The following is a 24,718-nucleotide window of genomic DNA, read 5'->3' as shown; positions in this document are numbered from 1 at the left end:
AGGAGGAACTGAGGCTTTAGAGAATTCCAGAGAGTCGAATTTAAGGGGAAAACAGAGGAACCTAATGTAATAAATGACACGTTTTAATGGATTATATTGAAGAAATGAAAAAGAAATTTTCTATAACTGAAATTAAATTATCAGTCTTTTACTAGTTAGTTTTACTAGTACTAGTCTGAACATGTTCAGGCGCATTGTTGGCGTGTTGCTATTTTGAGGCAACTGAAATAGACTGTGCCATTGACCAACAAAAACCTGCTCTTAAGTCAATGGCACAGTATTTGTTTTGTTATTGATTGCACTCCTGTTTTTCACATGGAGCCTGTTCATTTAATGCATTCTGGTGAGGAGGATACTCTGCAGTAGCCAATCGCAAAAACCTCCAAACAAAGCCATTAAATGCACACGACTACAGAACCTCCATGTTTAATGATGAACAGCTTGTGTTATATGACTGCAACTCTAGAGTCATTTCTTTTTAGCTGCTGTCCTCCACATGCCAGAGATTTGTGCTTTATTGTCAGATCAGTGGCTGTATGGCATGTTGAGGGCGAGGCTGAAGTGGTGAGTGTCCGTAAACATGATGGAAAGCGTCAGTCATCATGGGTAAACGGAGTAAAATGTGGTGAACTGCACAACTCAAGTTGCCAGCAAACAGACTTACAAGGTAAAATAATCCTGTTGATCTGAATTCATGATTCTAGACAGAGAAATAAACACATCTGATGGCAGTCAATGAATCTGAAGCAGCAAATCATCATATTATAATGATTTCTGAAGGATCATGTGACACTGAAGACTGGAGTAACGATGCTGAAAATTCAGCTCTGATCACAGGAATAAATTACACTTTACTATGTATTCACATAGACAGCTGTTTTAAATTTGAATAATATTTCACAATTTTTACTGTAGTTTTGATCAAATAAATGCAGCCTTGGTGAGCAGAAGAGACTTCTTTCAAAAACATGTAAATCCCTTTTTTAATAAAGCACATACACATTATAATCCAGTTCATTTTTTGTTACTAATGTCTAAAAATGGATGTTCTTGTTCTTAAAAATCAATGAAAATTAAACTCTTCCCACCCACTGAGAACAGGATTTATTTTGCATGATAAATTTGTGAACCAATCAAGAGCTCTGTGATTAACAGTCAATCAGAATTAACGACAAACTGTGATTCACTGGATTATGGATAATATTCTTATTGTGCTGGAATGAGAAACTCATTATTCGCAAACTCAGAATAGTTTGAATTAAATATATTTATTTTGTTGGATGATTTAGGGTTTTCTGGAATATGTTTTTTGAAACTCAACACATACCTTTATCTGCAAGTGCAGATCTGTGTTCACTGTTTAGACTCATTCATGATGTAAAGACTTTTTCTTTGTCCAGAATCCTGTTTTTTCTTAGTCTTCCTCAGAGAGACATTGTTCATCACGTCCGTCCAAAGCATTTCTGCATCTGGTCTCCATGACACAACAGGGTGTTCCATAGATACGAGATAAGAGAGAGAACACACAGAGAACACAAAACTGCTTCTGACCCAAAGACAGGAGTATGCATGAATACACTCTGAAAAATAAAGATTTTTTGGCCTCGATGGTTCCATCAAGAACCTTTAACATCCATGGAATCAATTGCCCAAATGGTTCTTTATAGTGGAAAATTAACTGGATTCAAATGTTCTTTTAAGAACTGATCACTGAAAGGTTCTTCTTTACGGAACCAAAAATGTTTGTTCTGTAGCATCAATGCAAAAGCTTGTGGAACGTTTATTTTTAAGAGTGTATGTAGTTTATTAGAGGAAAAAGTCAAACCAAAGTTTGCACTTGAATTTCATCATTTATTACTGAAGGGTTTGGGATTATCAATATTTGTTTGAGAGCAAGAACATCAACAGAAGTTGATCAGGGAACATGTCTGATGTTAACATGTACCTGACTGGCTTTAAACTTTTTACTTTGAACAACAAAAGAGAAGTAGACGAAATCCTAACGTAAGTGAGTGTTATTTCAGAGTGTTTTGCTGAGGTTAAATCAAAAACATCTCCAGCTCTTCATGTAACCACTAAATTAGGAAGTCCATAAATAACAAAGTTGAAAGCAGAAGAGCTCGGAGGTGTTTTTCTCGGGGCGTCTTCAGATGAAACGGCGTCCACATTTACAGTTGAACTCTCATCCACTGTGATGAGAGAAAAAGAGACAACAGACCTTCATCACTTTGGCTATTTGGTTGCATAAACAAACACTCAAATGTGCGCATGCAGCAGAAATAAAGAAATCAAACACACACCACCTGTCGGGCTGGGCGATTTTCCGCTGACTTCTGCACTTTCTGATTTGTGTGTCCGTAAAACATGAGCAGCCCGTCCTGAAGTCAGTCCTGTTTTTAGAAGATCTAAAGTGGAGAAACACACACATGAAATTGATACCAAATGTATGTCTGAAAGTGTGTAATGTAACTCAAAAATATTTTTTTGAAGCTGTAAATCAAAGATTGGAGTACATTTAGAAAGAAAATACAGTAACACTTTACTTAAAGCCTGTATGTATAATACATTATAAAAGGTATTAATAATGTATGTTATAATGCATCATTTAAATGCAACCAAAGTGAAAATGCATTATATTTGGAGATTCCTTGTCACATCTGAAATTGGTTGTTTGTCATGTGTTTTAATACATTATACTTTCTGAAGGTGTGACAATAAATATACAGTAAAACCAAAATTTATTCAGACACCATGAACATTTCAATCATTAATACAGTTTATTCACTATAGTTTAAAAAATGGTAATACAATATGACAATAACTCTATAAAAATAATCTTAATTATCTCAGATAACCAGCAAAACATGGTCAGGTCAAAGTGTCTGAATAATTTTTGGTCCCAAATTTGATCAATTTTACTGGTAGTCCACTGTATGAAGAATTTTTGGGTATAATATGTCACAGAGTTTATTTTATTTTGCTATCCTGACTTACACTTTTCCGAACTATAGCCTCCTGCACCCACTAGTAAACATATATCAAAAATATCAAAAATGTCTGAATAATTTTTGGTTTGACTGTACATAAGTTTTATAATGTATTATAACTGTGGTTATAGTTATTCATGACATCATACAATGCAATATAAGAAGGCATAATTAATGCATTAAAAAACTTTTATAATGCATTATACTATATAAAGGCTTTAAGTGTTTAAGTATTTCCAAAAATACTTTTTCAGTCTTACTACTTCAAAATTTCATGCTTAATTCAATGTGTTACTTGCCATTTTCTTAACAGTTGTTTGTGAGAATTTACTAGCAATTTCTGAGTGAAAACTGTTTCAAAGTAAATCCTACACTAGATTTTTTTTTCCAGTGTTAGTGAAGGACATTCCTGAAGCATGAACTGATGCATGAACTGATCAAAAGTTTTTCTGAAATGCAAGTCGCCTTGTATAAAAGCATCTGAGAAGTCATGACTGTAAATGTGTGATTGACTCACTGTCCATGAGCGAGCGCATGATTTGCGCGTTGGCTGCGGCGCTGCTGTGCCACTGGTTGAGCAGGATGGAATGAACCCCACTGAGAGTCAACAGATACGCCGACCCGACCGGACCGTCTAAAGCCCGCCTGGACCGTCTGAAGAGAGTGAAGGAGTGCAAGAGATAGAAAGATTATGAATTAGAATCATAAAGTCAAAAGATGCAGATAAATCTGGATCAGAAGTGTTTTTATCATTCTGCCTTACAGCAGTTCTCAGGGCTCGACAATAAGGACTGCCTGATGGCCCGGGGCCAGTGTGAACGATGCTCGGGACAGTTGATGGCCAGTGCTGTAGGGTTGTGTGTTATATATCATCTATATCTCATTTTGTTTTATTTTACTTTTTTTTCTTTATTATTGTGAGGACAGTGAAAATTTTGGCAGAGCAAGTCAGCAGAAAAAAATCCTTAGCGTTGAGCCCTGGTTCTGCAATATTTTCAGCACATTAACATACTGTACAGTGTGACATGTACGCAAAAGTTTGAGAACATTTAAAATATGGGATTTTTTTTTCATTTAAACATGGAAAACAAATCTGCAGTTAAAAAAAAAAAAACATCAGCTCTAAGAAATATTTCAGATTCTGCACTATTTCTAGGCATTCTCTTCTGTCATTCTACACTTAATTGAACTGATATTGTATTGATATCTTAAACTGCATGACATCATCTGAATGTGCCTTACTTTGGCTTTAAGTGAACTGATACCAAATAAGAATTGGCATTTTGTGTCTTTAGCTTCATGCTTATTATCTCTGAGCTCATCTATATGCTAATGTGCTTCTATCAGTTAACAAAAAGAAACCCTTTACAGACATATGCGTTAGTCATGTCTCTTGCCATCTGAAAACATTAATCTGTCCCTGAATGATGCCCGGATGCACATATGATTAATCCCTGTCAGGGATAATATACCTAAAACTAGCACCATAAAATATTTGTTGCTCAAAATAAAATAAAAATTAACTGAATTTAATTTAATTTAATTGGTTGACCAAAATATCAAACTAAAACTGAAATAAAAACTATATAGATTAAAAAAAAAAAAATACTAAAAATGACAACACAAAACACAATTTCTAAAACTAAAAATATAAAAAATAAAAACTAATTCAAAATATGTTTTATATAAACATTTTAAACAAAAAAATAAAAATGACAAAAACAAAAAATTTCTAATCACTAGAATTTAAATTAAAGCAGAAAATATAAAGATAAAAATTCTGCTACCTATAAAGGACATATTAAAAAAATGTATATTCAAATTTTAATAAAAACGGAAAATATAAAAATAAAAACTACATTAAAATTAATAAAACTTTGAATAAAATTAAAATGAAAAAGGAATATATAAATTCAAAATATTCATAAAAACTATAAACTATAAAAAACAGCTGTAAAAAAATGAAAAATTTACGTAACAAAATACCGTTTCCCATTGAAACAGTTCAAGTTCAAGTTCACGTTTATTTATAAAGCACATTTAAAAACAACGGGTGTTTTACCAAAGTGCTGTACAAAAACTAATACATAACATAAAATATAAAGCATGCAAAATAGACCATAAACCACTCAAAATGCCTTATATAATTCAGGCGACATCATAGGCTAAAGAAAATAAGTGAGTCTTTAGGCTAGATTTAAAAGTGTCCAATGTGGGTGAAGACCTCATGCCAACTGGAGGTGCATTCCACAACCTAGGAGCCGCAACTGCAAAAGCTTGGTCATCCTTAGTCTTTAAGCGGGACCGAGGAACCGAGAGAAGGAATTTATTGCATGAGTGGAGGAGATCTTGGAGCAGAGCAAGGATGAAGAAGATCGCAAATGTACTGTGGTGCTAACCCATGTAAAGCTTTATACACATACAGCAGAACATTGAAGTCAACTCTGTATCTGACTGGTAACCAATGTAAGGTGGAGAGAACAGGAGTGATGTGTTCTCTCTTCCTAGCTCTCGTCAGAAGTCTAGCTGCCGCATTCTGAACCAATTGCAAACGGTGTGTGGAGGATTGAGGTAGACTTATATATAGTAAACTGCAGTAGTCAAGCCGGGATGTAACAAGTGCATGGATCACTACTTCTAGGCCTTTCTTTGAGAGGAACTGTTTTAATATGGCGATGGACCAGAGATGAAAGAAGCTTCCTTTGACAACGGAATTTATCTGCTTATCGAATAATAAGTCAGAATCAAAGATAACGCCAAGGTTCTTAACTCTATTTTGCAATGTTAAAGACAGGGAACTCAACTGGTTTTCCATATTAGTGACACACAAAGGTGATCCAAAAGCAATGGCATCAGTTTTGTCCCCATTTAACTTTAGGAAGTTTTCAGACAGCCACATTTTAACTTCCTCCAGACAGGAGATAACATTTAAAATGGAATTTCCATTGCTGGACTTGACAGGAAGATAAAATTGTGTATCTTCAGCATAACAGTGATAAGAAACGGGAAGCATAAGAGGAAGATGTATAAGATAAGAGGAAGCATGTATAAAGAGAAGAGCAGAGGACTCAGAATGGAGCCTTGCGGAACGCCACATGTGATCAGTGTTGAAGATGAGCTATGTTTGCGAATATTAACTGAAAAAGTGTGACCTTTGAGATATGAGGAGAACTAACTTAATGCAACTCCCTGAATACCAACCACTCTCTCCAGACGATGTAATAACATGGTGTGATCTATTGTGTCAAATGCTGTGCTGTAATAGCAGTAATATACCGTAAACAGCAATATACTGTAAAAACAATGCATTCTGGGTAATATTATTTGTCATTTTCGAGAAAGTATACTTCCCCAAAAATGATAAATAATATTACCCAGAATGCATTGTTTTACGGTATATTACTGTTTCAATGGAAAACGGTATTTTAGTGTGTAAATTTGTTTTACTGTGTGATTTGTTTTTTTACAGCTATTTTTTAGAGTGTATTAGTGTCTCAATGATCTAACACCGATCTCTACTGATAACACTATTTGAAATTACAAATTTGTCATTACATTAGAAAAGGCAAAAGAGAATCGTTTTAAACTGGTGGTCTTAATTACTCTCAAGAAATCAATAAAGAACTAATCAATAAATCAAACAAACAGAATAAACCTCTTTCCTCAAGAGTCTGTTTTAAAAGGCAAAAATCCATGAGATGCCTCCTAGTGATCTGTAAATGACTGTACAGTATAAATTCTGTAATGTTGTTTGTACTGTATGTTTCACCTCGTCTGAACGCTGACTCTGTTCTGACCGGAGTCAAAAAGAAAGACCATCTGACATCCTGCGGAAAATCCAACACAGACAAAAAAAGGTTATGAGAGCATTAGAGTGTGACAAATCAACACCAGCTGTGCTTTAACAGTAATAGCAGGGAGTCTGAAATCCACCGTAAGCTGTGTTATACTCAGAATACTGACATCAACAAAAACTGAACAACGGCTCTTATGCTTTCTTCTAGAAACATTCATTTGTGCATAATGAAAAAAACTGTTTGATTATTGAGTTCTGCGGCCGTCTGTTGTGTACTGAGTGGATTAAAGCGGCGGGTGAATCCGTTCCCTACGGAGTCCTGCTGTTGGTCCCAGCGATCTGTCCGATCTGGACTCAGAAAGCGACCTGTATAAACACTTTCATAGAGCTCTGAGGCGTCTCAAAGTTATAGATGTAGATTTATCAGATGTAGAAACTCATTCTGATCACAGTTCATCTACGGATATCTACTATATTATCATCCACACAATATCATTCAATGATAATATCGCTGCAGTTTTGTTGTCAGTCCAGATGCTCAAGCTATTTAAAGCAGGATGGATTCTGATTGGCCGTTTATCATTCATCAGCTGGAAAAAATTGTTCTGAAAGTGATTCAATGATATCTTTCCTCTGTCATTATCATTATAGTTGAAGTGTGGACGCTGCTATTCTTTTATATTTAGAACGATTTTGAGAACGATATCTTTATCGTTATTGTTAAACCCAAAGTATAGCTCCGTTTTTACACACACGTGAGAACGTGAATTTCATCATCAGAATCGTACATGCCTACTGCACGTGCACCACTGGATTTTTTGTAACCTTGCGTACTTATGTACACAGGTCGCACATGCACATCTAATTTTTTTTGCAGTAATTAGTTTATCCAAAAAGAGAGATCATACAAAATGCATGTTATTTTTTATTTAGTACTGTCCTGAGTAAGATATTTTACATAAAAGATGTTTACATATAATCCACAAGACAAAAAAGTAGCTGAATTTATTAAAATATCTCAGTTCAAAAATGTGGGAACCCTTGATTCTTAATACTGTGTGTGGTCACCTGATGATCCACGACTGTTTTTGTGTTTTGTGATGGTTGTTCATGAGTCTCTTGTTTGTTCTGAGCAGTTAAACTGAGCTCTGTTCTTCAGAAAAATCCTCCAGCTCCTGCAGATTCATCAGTTTTCAAGCATTTTTTGCATATTTGAACCCTTTCCAGCAGTGACTGTATGATTTTGAGATTCATCTTTTCACACTGAGGACAATTGAGGGACTCAAACACAACTATTAAAAAAGGTTCAAACATTCACTGATGCTCCAGAAGGAAACACGATGCATTAAGAGTCGGGGGTGAAAACTTTTGAACAGGATGAAGATGTCCAAATTTTTCTTATTTTGTTTTGTTCTTCAGAAGCAACAGAAGATACTTGCATGTTTCCTGGAAGATAAATTAAGTACAATTTAATGCACCGTGTTTCCTTCTGGAAAGCGTTCAAATATGCAAAAAATCCTCGAAAACTGAAGAATCTGCAGGACCTTTTTCTGAAGAACAGAGCTCAGTTTAACTGCTCAGGACAAACAAGAAACTCATGAAAAACCATCACACAACAAAAAAAAAAAAAAAACAGTAATAGATCATCAGGTAACCACACACAGTATTAAGAATCAAGGGTTCCCAAACTTTTGAACTGAGATATTTTAATAAATTTAGCTACTTTTTTGTCTTGTGAATTATATGTACACATCTTTTATGTAAAATATCTTACTCAGGACAGTACTAAATAAAAAATAACATGCATTTCGTATGATCTCTCTTATTTTGTTAAAATTATTCACATTTTCACAGATTCTGCAAGGGGTTCCCAAACTTTCGCATACCACTGTACATAGACGAGTGGTTAGAAAGTAACCTCATTTATACAACTCTAGCATGAAAGAACACAATGATGTTTACATGGGTTGTAACACATGGAGATAGATGCCTCAAAACTGCGCATGCATCTAACGCTTGTGTACGCGTACGAGTCAAATGAAAAGTATACTTTGCAAGGATGTATGTTCAATTGTGCACATACACTAGTGTATGCATAAAAAATTAAGTATACCCAGGGCTTTATAGTTATCATCACTGGTCTGAACAAGCCTTAAGGATAAAAAATATTTTCTTACTCACAATTTCTACTAGATAGAATATTTTAGAGCTTGGTGTTTTTAATAATTTCCATGACTTTTCCATTGTTAAAATGAGTATTATAGTGTATTATAGTATTATACTGTTCCTCACATGAAGCATAGAAAAAAAACATTAGTGTAACTAGAACAGACCAGATTTTAAAGTGATACTCTGTGAACATTCAGAGTATAAGATTCAGTCACTTATTAAGATCGGTTTCACTTTGGATGCTTAAAAGGATTGTTCACCCAAAAATGAAAATCCTAGGTGTATATGACTATCTTTCAGATGAACAACATTGAACATATTTAAAAATGTTTTTTCAACACCCTGTCTCCCACTAACTTTCTTTGTCTGCTACGTTTGGCACTACAAAAAGTGGGTGCTCACTTGATTCATTAACCAAATATGTGTTTCAGAAGCACTCATTTTAACAGCCTGCTAACTGAAAAACACTCAGTGAGAGTGCAATTGATGTCAAGTCTCTTGCATTGCATTGAGGGATATGGTATTGCATTCAGTGTGCTCTGGTTTACACAACAAACAATCCACATATGATTCACAGTATACATACTGTATATTGCAGAATAGAAAGAGTAGCATGTTAGTATGCTAATCTGACTATGATGTGTATGAGCTGTATTGTATTATAAGTGTATTGTCAGACATAATTACTTACTTGTATTAGGTTTTTCATTTTGGATATATATTTAGACATTTAGGCAAGACTTTTTTATTATGGCTGATTTGTAGATTACAATTAGTACCCCAAAAATTGCTCTGTATTTTTGTATTTTACATTAATTTCCTATGGCAGTCATAATGATGTCCACAAGTTTTTGTGTGTTCATATAGCAAGCTTCACAAGAGTCACTAAGTTTCCTACCATTCCCATTAGATTTCTAAAATGACTGAAGGCCACCAGAGGGTTGAAGGTTGTTGAGTGCTAAACCCTGAACCAAACCTGACTGAAGTTCTGGAGTTCATGTTTGAGTACCGGACAGGGTTATTATCGTTAACCAAAACTAAAACCATAAAAAATGTCATTACTTGCACTAAAGTTAAAATGAAAACAAATAATACAATTAAATTCTACTTCAAAATATTAGCAAACACTGTAATAGTATATCAATGATACCGGACAGGTTGAGGGTGGCCATCTTGGCTGGTGGAAAGCAGGAGAAGAAGCTCTTCATGCCAGAGTAGATGAAAGCGCTACAGGACATCAGCAGCTGCTCAAGATCTGCAAGACTGAGGGAGCAACGGCATTTTCACACATTAATACTCAAGATAAAAGTCAGATTCTAAAAATATGTTTCATGGGCTGAACGCTTCACTGCCAGCTAAATCAGGTGTGTGCGGGAGAGTTCAGACCTGCGCTGGCGCTCATCGCCGATCAACCCTTCCCACAGAGGTGTAAATTGCGATGCGTACGTGTCGAGGGTCTTTCTCATGCTTTCTGCTGGGCTGCTCCAATCTCAATAAACCAGGGGAGATTAAAGGGTTAGTTCGCCATAAAATTCAACTCATTTACTCACCCGCACTCCAATCCAAACCTCTGTGTGGAGCACAGAGATTTTGTGAACAAACTTTGTGAAAAAGCTACTTTTTTCCATACAATAAAATCAAAACAGTGACCGACAGAACACGTCTGTAAAGCATGAATGATGTTTGAGAGCTTTTTCTATGACTTCAGAAGACTTTCAGAAACATGTTTATGCAAATTAATGGGCCAGTTGCATAAACACAAAGTTTTAAAACTATATAAAAAAATCATACTTTTCACTCTGAAATCTAAATTTTGTTGAAGCGGAGTTAAAAAGGTTATGACTAGTTTTTTTTGTTTGTTTGTTTTGTTTCTAGAAAGAAGTCTCTTCTGCTCACCAAGGCTGCATTTATTTGATCAAAAATTGTGAAATATTATTGCAATTTAAAACAGCTGTTTTTTTGCCTTTGATCAAAGCTGAATTTTCAGCATCATTACTCCAGTCTTCAGTGTCACATGATCCTTCAGAAATCATTCTAAGATGCTGATTTGCTGCTCAAGAAACATTTCTGATACTGTGCTGCTTTTGCAGAAACGTGATTTTTTTCCCCTCAGGATTCTTTGATGAACAGAAAGTTCAAAAGAACAGCATTTATTTGAAACAGAATCTTTTGTAACATTATAAATGTCTTTACTGTCACTTTTGATCAATTTAATGCACCCTTGATGAATAAAACTATTAAAATCATAGGTTTCATTGTGAACGATTCATCAATGCATCTTTTGTCTTCATAAAAGTGTAAAGCTTTTTCATTAAACGCCCGCTTTCACTCAGAAATGTGTCACATTACACAAGTAAAATGTTTCATGATGGTTTCAAATTGCTTTTTGAAACCAATTCCACTCACCAGCTTGGTTTCCATCCTCCTCCTCCTGGGCATCAACTACATCTTTGAGCCTGTGTTAAGAATATATTTCAATAAACTATCTTACAATAAAAAAAGCTGTAACTAGATCCAGCGGGGGAATGATCGCTCTGACATTTCACACACATCACAGACGCTTGTGAGATGGAAAATGAAGGTAGTTTAAAGTGAAGGATACATCTGAACTTGTGTGTGTCCACCGGGATGGTGTGTGGCGGCAGGACACGATTGACCGGCACCTGCGGAAGAAAGCTCTCTACATCCTTAAAGGTCACTTTACTTTATGTCAACTTAGGAGAAGGAACTGAAGAAGAGCAACAAGAACGAAGGGCAGCGTTCTCATTATATAATTGACAGAGAGAGAAGGGAAGGATGGAGAAACGAAACATCTAAATGTGAAGGCCGCTAAAGCAATATTGCATCTCTATCAGCGGCCACCAGACTCATTTAGGAGACTCACCACTTTGATGCCTCGACTTTGATCGCCTCTTCCCTTGACTCCCCTGCCACCTTTGGCCTCCTTTTTATTGTCACTTTCAACTGTCACCAACGAGAAAGATTATTAAAACAGGAAATGAGTGTCTGACTGGCGCATGCAGTGTGTAATAGTGTGGAAAACAAGTGTGGTGCCAAACTTCAGCTCTTACAGCAACTCGCAAAGGCCAGTGACATTTAATATCAACGACCGTGTACTTCAATAATGTGAATTTAATGCAACAGAGACATTCATCTGCCTCCAGCAAAAGTCACATAAACAGATTACGCTGAATAAACACAATCGCATTCAAATGTGACTTTCTTTCATCCTAATAATTATTGTCGGGAAACTCAGACTTGTAAACAGTTTACTCAAAATGATTCAAATAATAACAGGGTGCATGTCAATCTTATTGCTTGATTGTTTTAATCAGTGCGTGTTAAAGTGAACATGCAATCAGAAAATCAGAAATCCAGATCTAAATGTACCTAGACATTTGCTTGAAAACTTTTGAAACAAATTATAGCAGCAAAATCATCAGTGACATCCTGTACATTAAACACGACCCAAAGAATGAAATTCAGAAAGAGTTATTTAATTCTTTAAAAACTTTTGAGCAGTAGGTGGCATTTTTGAACAACATGCTGTAAGATCTTTTTATGAGGCAGCACAACTGTGTTTTTAATTGTATGACCAGTAGGTGTCGCTGTCGCAAGGATGCATTAATCAGGCTGGTGATAATTTGAACAATTTTCATCAATGGAGCAAATATGTGAGTGAATATTCAATGAATAAGGCAAGAAATCTGAAGGAAAAGTCTGCCTAGACTACAGTGACAGATGATGAATGAAAAGATAAAAAATAAACAATAACTGGCGCCTGATGATGGTGAATATAATGCACATCAGTTAAAACTTGTTGTAAGCACATACAAGGACAAGAAAAACAGTGTTTGAAACACACACTGTGCTTGTGCCAGTTATAAATAATGAGGAAAATAAACTTTGCTATCAGCACACAAATAAGTTTAGTATAATGTATAGTGTAATGTATTCAGTGTATTATGCACAATATGGTGTAAAATAACAAATAGCTCCTTTAGTAAACACTGCTTGGCTCTATGTCTCTAATGCTAAAATATGAATGTTCAAATTATGCTAATGACTGTCCCACATGATAATGTGTCTGTTCACTTTCTTAGGAGCTTGAACACACTAAAGTGTATATGGACCAATATTATACACTCTGAAATATGACCACAGACTGAAAAAAATGCAACTGCAATCATTTGCATATGGCATTTTAGTGCTGAGGTCCAAAGAAGTGTGAAACAATTATTCAAAGAAAAAGATAAATGCTAAAGGTCGAAGTTAAAAGCCCGATGAAATATTACAATCCTCTTCGCTATTCAAATTATACATACTGTATTAACATTTTCAGAGTGTGAAACGGGTGAAACAATGACACTCTTTTGAGGTTAGTGGCCAAAAATATCTAGAACAATATAAATAAAAAATATAAACACAAATGGCAGAGACCGAGTATCATATTCAAGCGAACAGAGGACATGAGCTGTTCTGTTTCAGTGCCACTGGACTTTCACGACACTGTAAACATAAGTGCAATTTAAGACCCATAAATGAACTGAAGTAAAATCACCTTGCCCAAAGGCACCGAGCTGGAACAGCCGTCACTTGGGATCAAATCCGACCTTGTTTGTCTCGGCCCATTTCTCAACCCACGAGGTTCCTGCTGCCCCATATATGAGGACCTACTTGTAGACCATGGCCTAATTATTACGTTTGTGTGGTTATTTTCAGCCGGTTTGGACATTGTAAATGTGAGAGATGCGTGATAAGCGCGTGACGATATTGTCAGCTGAAGAGCTCTGAAAGGGTCTGTGATGTTCTGATTGTGTTGTTTGCCTGTCAAACAGTAAAGAAGAAGATAAATGTGTCCCATGAGGCCCATCGGTCACGTTGAGCCGAACAGTCTCATGCCCTGAATGTTGCTGTTATAGTTCTTTGCTACAGTCCCTTTTCACTATTCAAACGCTGCAGCATTTTTTCTCTTCTTGAACATGTTTGAGGTCTCAATGTGTTTGAATCAGCCAGGTCAAAAAAATTTAATCTGGATCAGAAATATAATTCCATAATTTGCTATCCAGGATCAGGTAATCCATTTTGCAATTGTACTGGTTTTTCAAAGCAACATTGGATTGAATCACCCTGATCCAGATACAAACTTTTCCAGATGACTAAATCTGGATTTCCATTGCTCTAAATGGGAAAATTACAATATCATGAAGCACAGGTAGAATAGTCAGTGTTTGATCATTTTAAGAGATTTGAAGTGATATAAAATGATGTTTCCCTCATATGTCCCCTTCAATTTCCTTCATCTAACCCCTATCAAATAAGCACACATATACATTAACAAGAGATGCAATTGTTAGAAACTACTTTTAAACTACTTTGTTCATCTCTGATGATTGTGTCATTGTAATTAATATAAAGTTATGACAGCCTCTGAGGGATAATTTTATGGGGACAAAATCTTTTTTTTCCCTTTAATTTATTGAAAGGCTATACTTCTGCTTTATCACTGTAACAGTTAAACAAATCAAGTGCATAATAAATATGCATGTACATATACTGTAAATTACATGATACAAACATTGTTATTCAGCTGATTATGAAGTTGTCCATGCTCATCTGACTTCAGCAGGGATGAATGGTGGAAAAAGGTGAGAATTGCATGGGGCAATTTGCTTTACATACTCATTTGTAGTTTTTTTTTTTTTTTTTATACTATATGTCCAAAACAGTATTTTTTAAAGGAAAAAATTAACATATTGTTGCAACATTTGGTTAAAATCTCACGTTATAAAAGACGAAGTGCTATGCAGGATATTTAGGACAATATTGGCTGATAAGACAGCAATACAGTTTGCCACATCTCAGACCTCAAATACATAAAATATTACCCATTATAGATATAGTCATAAATATTACCCATTATAGATATAGTCATAAATATTACCCATTATAGACATAGTCATAAATATTACCCATTATAGAACCATCACAATATTCCTCAATTAAATAATTCCCACCCAAGGCAAAGCCTGGTTGAGTTAGTTAGTAGTGTGTTGAAATTGGCGGTTATGGTAAGAGACGGGACATTTCCCAAACACGCTCAAAGCGCATGACCAATCATAACACACTACTCTAGCCGACCAATCAGAGCACAGTGTGCTTTTCAGAAGGAGGGGCTTCATAGAAACAGGAACTAAACAGAGCGTTACTGACAGACTGGGAAGAGAAGAGCTGCAACAGTGGAGAATATGAGGAAAATAATGAACATTCAAGCATGAAAACATTCTAGCAGAACCCAAAAACAACATCAAGACTTTGTGAAAGGGCATAATAGATCCTCTTTAACTACCAACATCATCCATTAACCACAAACAAACACAAGCTCAACACTACAGCTACTGATTTATTGATTTTAGCATTGCAAACAAACTTAGCTTTATCAAATGTTTAGTTTTTAAAGTGTGTTTGAGTCTGTTGCTGTGATGTTTCATCTAACGCAGAGGCATTTAGAAATTGATAAGCATGTCTGAAAGTGTACTTCTGTGTACTTAAACTTTGGTTTGCCAGTTAGAGAGAAAAATAAACAGTTTTTCTGTTACATCTCACAGCCCTAAACCTTCCTTTTCCCTTAATCCAGTAAGCGGCATATGGAAATGTCAGCCCTCAACGGGTAAGAGCACTCAGGAAAGCCTTCAAGTGTCGGGTTGTTTAGTTTTTAATTTGTCGATTTACACGCAGAAGCCAAGCACGAGTTCAAAATGAATAAATTAATTACACAAATAAAAATTTAAAACATGTCCCAAATGCAGTGGCACATTTGAATTTTAAAGAGATTACAAGGTCGTAAATCCTGACAGAGCATTTCCTATTAGAAAAGTCCTATTAGCATGTGGTTTTTATTGGGGGTAAAACTGATTAAAGCTCCGACAGAAATACCTCTGGATGTATTTCGATTTCCTTCTGGCTCTCGTCACCAAGAGCAGCTTCATCATTACTTCTTCATCTTTACTGCATTCAGGGACTTACAAACTTCTTAAAACTGTTCAGCAGACAGTGATGTGCAGAAGTGAACTGTATAAATTGAGACAGGAGAATATGAAGACGCTCCGGTGAGGATGCTGAAATCTCTCTGGTGATACTAGGAAAAAGCAGCATGCAAACTAAACACTTATTCACTCAATTCCCTGGATCAGTTGAAGGTCAGTTCAGGATGTTTACTTCTGATTGTTCTGTAGTTGTACACTATTGTATTCAGAAACACCCCACAGATGAGATGTTTGTATTTCGTGATGGACTGTATTCCCAGCAAGCAGTACAAACACACTATTCCAGCAAAACATTTGACAAAAAGAAGACTGTGCGGTTTGAAAGGCTAAAACTTAATGAAAAATTAAGACAAAAAGAGTCATTCTGCATCACTTTGTGAATGTGTGGTACCTCTGCTTCATCACTACATGCTTTTATGCAAGATTTAATCAAAATAAATGTCAAAAATATTCTGATTTACTGCATGCTGACATGAATATTGAGTTATATTGCAGTGTTTGATTGATTTTTTGCTGCATGATTTGTCATTAACAGGCCTAGATGGAATCTGTGGATTCCAGTAATATTATTACAATTTAAAATAGCTGTTTTCTATGTAAATATATATAGTAAAATGTAATTTATTCCTGTGATCAAAGCATCATTACTCCAGTCTTCGGTGTCACATGATCCTTCAGAAATCATTCTAATATGCTGATTTGCGGCTCAAGGAACCTTTCTGATTATTATCAATGTTCAAAACAGTTGTGCTGCTTCATATTTCTGTGGAAACATCAGAAGAGATGGATGGTGTATAGTTCAAACTCACCTGCATCATCCGTCTGTAGACGTGCATGAAGAACCTGCAGAGAGAAGTCTCGAGATACAGAGCTGATGCCGTCCGCCTGTAGGACACTCAACGCTTCTAATGGAAACTCCAACAACATCCGGTCAGCGAGAATCACCACAGACTCACCAGGATCTGGAGAACACACATACTGATGTTCAGCACTTTTTATTTTAAAGAGGACCCATTTTGACCTTTTTCAAAGCCTTGATGTTGTTTTTTGGCTCTACTAGAACAGGTTTTCATGCTTGAATGTTCATTATTTTCCTCATATTCTCCATTGTTGCAGCTCCTCTCTTTCCAGTCTGTCAGTAACGCTCTGTTTAGCTCCTGTTTCTATGAAGCCCCTCCTTCTGAAAAGCACACTGGGCTCTGATTGGTCAGCAATTCGAGCGTGTTTGGGAAATGTCCCGCCTCTTATCATAACCGTCAATTTCAACACACTATTAACTCAACCAGGCCCCGCCCCTTTATTCTGCATATGAATTATTTAAATGAGGAATATTGTGACGTGTTTGTTCCCGGAAGAAAACTCAAGACTACAATGGAGGCGTTTCAGGGAGTTCAGAAACAGTGACACTGATATAGAGAATAACTCCAGCTGGAGGGATTTTGGAAGCATTTTTCATGCTCAAACAGCAACATTACACGCTAAAGACAGATGGAAAAAAGCAGAATAGCTCCTCTTTAAATAAAATTCTATGTGTGGATTTTTCTCTTGGTGTATATTTTCCAGCAGACATGTTAAAGATGGGCTTGATCTCAGATGCGGGCCTGGAAATCTGATCAATATTTCAGCCCTTAAAGCACATCAAATGTCATGTTTGATCTCCATATCAAACATCTTCTTATGTGCACATATCAATACAAACTCATGCCGATACGCTCTCTTGAAAAGCAGGGAAACATTTTCCGACAGCGTTAGCAACTGTAGCTAAATATATGGGAGAAAAGCTAGAAGTAAGAGATGAATGTAAAATCCAGCTCCTTTACAAGACAAAAGTTTGTTGTCTTTAATGTTTTTGAAAGGAGTTTCTTCTGCTCACAAAGCTGCATTTACTTGATAAAAAATACAGTAAAAATTGTGAAATAATATTAGAATCTGAAACAGCTGTTTTCTATGTGAATATATTGTAAACTGTAATTTATTCCTGTGATCAAAGCTGAATTTTCAGCATCATTACTCCAGTCTTCAGTGTCACATAATCCTTCAGAAATCATTCTAAAATGATGATTTGCTACTCAAGAAACATTTATGATTATTATCAATGCTGAAAGCAGTTAATACACCATTTGTTTTGTACAAATCTCCATTCTAGTCATGTTTTGTCTGTCCAGGGTGTTTGTAGGGTGGTCGTACCTGGCAGAGGTTTATCAGTAGTTTTCTCTTCCTTGTCTTTGGCTCGGGCTGATGTGACAGTGGAAATGGATGGAGAACGAACACTGTGATAAGACAGAAGAGGAAATGAGAGATAGATGAGAGCATCATAGTTCACACAGGATGTTAAAAATGGTGCAACAGAAATGAACAGAATGCCCATTTATTGGTGCAATAACTTTTTACCAACATAAACACTCAAAAATTATTTTCCCTCCCCCAGATTCATGAGATTATGTTTGCGTGTTTTGGTACCTAAAGCATGAAAAGTCAAACTGTGAGAGAACAGGATGCAGGTAGTTCTCCATTTCCTCAAGCAGTGCTTTGAAATGATCGTTCAGCTTTCTATCTTTCCCTTCCTTTATAAAGGGAGTAAAAGAGAACGTTTTGAAGTATTGTTTTTTTCATATTGAAAGATGCCTTTCATATTTTATTTCCTCATTAAAGCATGTGCTGTTAACTGTCTTACATGCGTGCGGTGTGTGTTCAGATGTTTGAACTCTTGCAGGTGTTTGTGGAGCTGCAGTAGAGATGATCGTTGAACTGAGGCCTTGACCACTTTAGAGCAGATCAGACCACCTACAGAAACACAGACACACAATCAAACTTACAAAAAAAATGTAATAAAACTCAAAACCAACATATATACACATGTATATCAGTCCCTCCAGGATCCCGCGATTCTGTGATCACAGAATTTACCGCAAAATCAATTAAACGCCGCAAAATTCGGAGGGGCTTGCAATTTTCCTAAATTGCTGCAGATTTTCCACAGATTTTGGGCCTGAAAAAGTCGTGTGACGTCATCACAACATACATTCAGCCAAAGGAAAGCCCACTTCGGAGTAGGCTATGTGCGCTGAACTTGAATCGATCGATAAACTGCTTGTGCCGTTGCTTCGGCAATGCATCTGTCAGTCAGTCAACCACCGCAAAAAATCCAGCTCCCGCTGTAAGTGCGCATCTCTCTCTCTCTCTCTCTCACACACACACACACACACACACACAAGCATGCATGCTCTGAGTGACATTGTTTCCATCAATTGGTTCAGTTTATTAACAGTGTCTGTATGTATTGCCTGAAATAATTAAATAATAGTCAGAAAATAATTTATTTTATAGAATTTTGTTTTTACCTTTAGGCCAAAACTGTGCAAAAATTGCAGTTTGCTGCAGTTGTTATTTATATGACCAAAAATGTAAATCAATGAGATCTTTATAACAGTACAGCAGACTACTTACATAAAATGCATATAAATATAATTTGTCACTCTATATCTCCTAATAATATGTCTTGGTAAGAAGATATGCTTAGTTTTATGATAAAAGCTCTATAATTTTTATTGTGGGGGGCAAAACACAATGCAATAGGGATACAATGATGATTGAGCGATAAACAAATATGTTCCTGAAAGCCTGTTGTATCATATTTGATACAACATACACCTTTCTAAAGGGGGATCATATACCCCCAGACCCCCCTAGAGTACCTGACAACCATGCCCCCTTTCACAAAATCATGTGGGAAACAATTCAATATAACATTTTATAATAAAAAAAAAAAAATTATGGTTTTATTTGGTTTTACATATGAAATAAAATGTTGAAATTATATTTTAAGTTATTATCAGAGTTCTCCTTTTAAAAATTACAGAGCCAAGTGGTTCTTGAACGCAGAAAAGTAATAAAAATGTTAGAAGAATATTGATTCTGGTGTATTTTTACTGAAAAACTACACAAGAAATGCCGCAAATATAAAATCCGCCGTCATTTTAGGCCACAGAAATCAGAAAAAAGTCCTGCGAAATCCTGGAGGGACTGATATATATATATATATACACATACACATACACACACTACCATTGAAAAGTTTGGGGTCAGAAGATTTTTAGCAAGGATGCATTAAACTGATCAAAAGTGACAGTACATCACAAAAGTTTTCTATTTCAAATAAATGCTGTTCTTTTAAACTTTCCATGCATCAGAGAATCCTAAAAAACATGAAGCAGCACAACTGTTTTTAACATTGGTAATAATCAGAAATGTTTCTTGTTATAGTGTAATTATACAAATAAGTACTGAGTAATATTATTTAACAACATGAACTTACTATATAACTAGGCTTAGGGTTTAGTTTAGTGTCAGTTGCTTGTAATTCTGCATAATTTACTGTTATTACTATAGTAAATACATGTAAGATGTGTAATGGGGACACTGTAAAATAAAGTATTACCGTATTATTATCACTATTTTTACTTTGGGGAGAAATGTGACCTGGACCTGTTTTCATGAGATAGGGTTAGAAAAAATGGAGATTAAAAGTAAAGGTGAGTCGGTTACCTGTCACACTCTTTCCTTTCTGAGTCTCTGCAGCTTTAACCTTCTCATAGAACCCGCCGTACAACACAGAACTACACAATAACAGAACAGACACCAGTTACACACAGCAGCGACTCCCCTGTGTGTGTGTGTGTGTGTGTGTGTGTGTGTGTGTGTGTGTGTGTGTGTGTGTGTGTGTGTGTGTGTGTGTGTGTGTGAGAGAGAGAGAGTATGAGAGAGTGTGTGCGTTTGTGTGTGAGTGAGAGAGAGAGAGAGAGGGAGTGTGTATGTGTGTGTCTGTGAGAGAAGCGTGTACATGTTTTTCTATCCCGGTGGGGACTTCAACCTGAATGCGCACAGACGCATGGGGAAACATGTTTATAAATCATACAGAAAGAGTTTTTTGAAAATGTAAAAATGCAGAAAGGTTTCTGTGATGGGTAGGTTTAGGAGTAGGGTTACTGTAAGGGGATAGAATGTACAGTTTATACAGTATAAAAACTATTACGTCTATGGAGAGTCCCTACAAGGATAGTAAACCAGACATGTGTGTGTGTGTGTGGCACAGATCGAGCTGACAGAATGAGATTTAGTGGTAAAGAATAAAGGAGTAATCAAGAACAGAACAGTGTAAAATGCAATAGCATAAAACAGAATAGAATAAAATACAATACAACAGAGCAGATGAGAACAGAATAAAGTATAGTATAGTATAGTATAGTATAGTATAGTATAGTATAGTATAGTATAGTATAGAACAGAATGTAGAGCATGGCGCTAGCAACGCCAAGGTAATGAGTTTGATTCCCAGGGAATGCATGAACTAGAATGCATCATGACACTATTGTCTGCTATAGAGCTGCTTTATTTTTCATATTTGATGAAGTCTACATCATTAATTGAAGCTTCTTTGAAACAATTTGTAAAGCATTTGTCAAAAGCATAAAAAAATGATTTCCATAATAGAATAGAATTCCTCCCACCTGTCCTCTGAGTGCTGGAGTAGCAGGATCTTGAAGTTGGGTGGCATTTCTCCCAGAATTCTCAGATGGTTTGGGTTTATGGTCAAGTGGCTGAAGGCCTGGAAGTGTGAAGAGACACATGACGCATGAATCCTGGTCCTGTCTAGACGCTGGTGTCCCTCAAGAGCTGCTCTATTTAAAGAAGAACTAAAACTGCTGCTCATCAGTGGCTCATGAACCATTCGATCTAAACTCAAACCATTCTTTTTCTCACTTCATCTCTGTTCTAGTCGGAACGTTTCTCAGGATGAATCGCTAGTGACTGAATGAGTTTCATCACTTGTAAGTAAAGTCATCGGCTAAAAGAATGTAAATGAATATGAGCAGTCTGAAGGACTATAAAGGATCAAAATACTAGACTTATAAGCATGAGTAAATATTGTAGAACATTAAATAAATAATAATACATTAGCTTCTCTTTTTAATTAAACTTAGTCAACTTTTATTAATGTAAAACCACCAAAATGAGAGTTTCTTCCATGTTTAATTATTTTAAATCTTTGATATTTCACTCAGACATGTTTTCGCATGGTCTGGTCAAGAATGATCACAATTTTAACAGTTAAAGACAGTCATTTTCCTTAAAATGTACAGTGAAAAAATGTAATAGATGTAATGAGAAATTTAAAGGATTAGTTCACTTCAGAATCAAAATTTCCTGATAATTTACTCACCTCCATGTCATCCAAGATGTTCATGCCTTTCTTTCTTCAGTCGAAAAGAAATGAAGGTTTTTGAGGAAAACATTTGAGGACTTTTCTCCATATAGTGGACTTCACTGGGGTTCAACGGGTTGAAGGTCCAAATGTCAGTTTCAGTCTTTTTCTAAAAAATTTAAATTATGTACTTTTTAACCACCAATGCTCATCTTGACTGTTCTGCGATGCGCCATGCATTACGTAATCACGTTGGAAAGTTCACGCGTGAGGTAGGTGGAAGTACTGTGATAGGGCGAAAAACTAATTTTCTTCTCCAACTTCAAAATTGTCCAACATCGTTGTTTTACCTTTTTTTGTAAAGGCCGTTTAACTTAGTCAAGTGCAATTTTCAACCTGTTGAACCCTACTGAAGTCCACTATATGGGGAAAAACCTTAATTTCTTTTTGACTGATAAAAGAAAGACATAAACATCTTCGATTACATGGGGGTGAGTAAATTATCAGGAAATCTGAATTCTGGCAACCACAGCTGCTGTTTTTTTCATTGCAATCTTTACTAAATAGCCCAAAATTACATGCATATGCACAAAATGACACGCATACTATGCTCACGGACCTGTTCTCATGCATAGGAATAGAAAGTGAAGGGAACATCTACTGTGACTGGTGGAATACGGTCTAAGGGGGTTTGCATTGCACTATCATTATCAGGCTGTCAGCGTAGTACCTTAGAGACACGGTCGAGCTCACGACTCACTGCTGTCAGCGCGCCGTTGGGTCTGTGACCCTGTGAAGACAGCAGCTTCTCCCGCAGGTTTACCAGCGCACACACCTGAGTCTCACTGACGCCAGAGCAGATTGCGTGCAGGACAGAGCACATCTCAGCACAGCACACGCCGCTCTGAGACCACAGCACATAAACATATGAACATCTCATGTATACATGCAGGTCGCACAAAGACTAAAGCACTCACAGTCCACCCACAAATGAAAGTACAAACTGCAGCTCTGAAGTCATGTCAACCTTTTCACGTCAAGACATTGTGCCAAATTTATATATTGTTTGTGTAGGTTAAAATTTATATTTAATGCACATATCTAAGCAGATGGCCAGGTTTACATTTTACAAGTTGTATCCTGTATATAATTGTTAACTTAAATGACATTATAAATGACATTATATGGAAAAGAGCAGCTTAAACATTCTGCTAAAAATCAGATTTCGGTCTCACTTTAGTTTAGGGTTCAATTCTCACTATTAGCTATGACTTTTGCCTCAATAAATTCCTAATTACTGCTAATTAATAGTTAGTAAGGTAGTTGTTAAGTTTAGGTATTGGATTAAGGGATGTAGAATATAGTTATGCAGAATAAAGCATTAATATGTGCTTTATAATTACTAATAAACGGACAATATCCTAGTAATATGCATGCTAATAATAAGCAACTAGTTAATAGTGAGAATTGGACCCTAAACTAAAGTGTTACCCTGATTTTTTGTGTTTGAACAAAGATAGAAAGTCACACGTGTTTGACTGCCATGAGATTGAATAAATGATGACAAAACTTCATTTATGAGTGATTAACAGTCGAACGCAGACACCTGCAGCAGGGCGAGGTACTGTCCGCTGGAGCCGAGGTCAAACTGGCCGTGACACTCCAGCAGATCTGAGCAGACGCGAGGAAGCAGATGAGGAAGGTCGTGCTGAAGACTTAGACTCACAGACTGACAGAGAGTTTCACAGGCCTGAGCAAACAGCCGCTGCGCTGCCCTCCGCTCGTTCTGACAACACACACAATCATTCACATGCACATTCACATATGAGACACACAGAAAAGATGCTTGCAAAGTTTTCACTTCTTCTTTACAGACAGAACTGCTGAAAAATATCCTCAGATGTGACAAATCCTCTTTTTCTGGATATCCTCAAAGCAACAAGTGGTTCATAAATAGACCGAAGAATATGGTTTTGGTTTCTAAAAATGCAAAAAGTTGTATTTTATAACTTAAATTAGCTGAAAAACCTTAGCTTAAGGGATTTTCGCTCTGCAGTCATCATCATCATTAACTTAAGTACACTGAATCTATGCTAGTTAATGTGTAGAAAGTATATGGTCTGCCCTCATTAAAATAGATGTGTGTGTGTGTGCGCATTTACCTGTAGCTCTGCACTTTTGCCTGCATATCGTTTCTTCTCAGTTTCAGTAATCTTCACTTGTTCATATTCATTATCATCCTCATTTTCCTCTCTCTCGGTCCTGTCCTCGTCCTGGTGGCACAATGCTCATACTGAGTCCATGTGAATCAATGGCAGTCTGGAGAAAAGTGTCTTCAAGAGGGTGAATTACTGGTGCCAAGGCAAATTAGACCCAAACGCAGAATCTAATGATGCTTAATAGAGTTTAAACAGGTGGAAAAGAAAGAAAATCTATACTATGACTTAAATAAATGCTTATTTTCTTTCCAAACCATCCTAACCACGCTATGTAAGTATATAATGATGCTGCTGGGTCT

General features: G+C 36.2%; 1 protein-coding gene across 1 annotated transcript in view; it reads right to left on the bottom strand.

Moving 5' to 3' along the window:
- Nucleotides 1-1,807: 1,807 nt before the first annotated feature.
- The window catches only part of LOC137020469 (cilia- and flagella-associated protein 46), a 75,614-nt gene continuing 52,703 nt past the window's right edge, over nt 1,808-24,718 (bottom strand). Inside the window, exons 40-57 of the mRNA XM_067386082.1 lie at nt 24,363-24,473; nt 23,807-23,986; nt 22,931-23,104; nt 21,506-21,603; nt 20,544-20,614; nt 18,673-18,782; nt 18,459-18,562; nt 18,186-18,268; nt 16,808-16,960; nt 11,837-11,916; nt 11,555-11,615; nt 11,359-11,400; nt 10,339-10,441; nt 10,103-10,215; nt 6,757-6,814; nt 3,505-3,641; nt 2,301-2,405; nt 1,808-2,189 (exon numbers count right to left, since the gene is read on the bottom strand). Of these exons, the coding sequence (XP_067242183.1) occupies nt 2,065-2,189; nt 2,301-2,405; nt 3,505-3,641; nt 6,757-6,814; nt 10,103-10,215; nt 10,339-10,441; nt 11,359-11,400; nt 11,555-11,615; nt 11,837-11,916; nt 16,808-16,960; nt 18,186-18,268; nt 18,459-18,562; nt 18,673-18,782; nt 20,544-20,614; nt 21,506-21,603; nt 22,931-23,104; nt 23,807-23,986; nt 24,363-24,473 (1,908 nt within the window). The 3' untranslated portion in view covers nt 1,808-2,064. The remainder of the gene's footprint in view (nt 2,190-2,300; nt 2,406-3,504; nt 3,642-6,756; nt 6,815-10,102; nt 10,216-10,338; nt 10,442-11,358; nt 11,401-11,554; nt 11,616-11,836; nt 11,917-16,807; nt 16,961-18,185; nt 18,269-18,458; nt 18,563-18,672; nt 18,783-20,543; nt 20,615-21,505; nt 21,604-22,930; nt 23,105-23,806; nt 23,987-24,362; nt 24,474-24,718) is intronic.

Source organism: Chanodichthys erythropterus, chromosome 5 (genome assembly GCF_024489055.1).
Source record: "Chanodichthys erythropterus isolate Z2021 chromosome 5, ASM2448905v1, whole genome shotgun sequence".
In the NCBI taxonomy this organism is placed as follows: Eukaryota; Metazoa; Chordata; class Actinopteri; order Cypriniformes; family Xenocyprididae; genus Chanodichthys; species Chanodichthys erythropterus.
The sequence above is the reverse complement of the archived record's forward strand: the minus strand, read 5'-3'. Positions and strand labels throughout refer to the sequence as shown.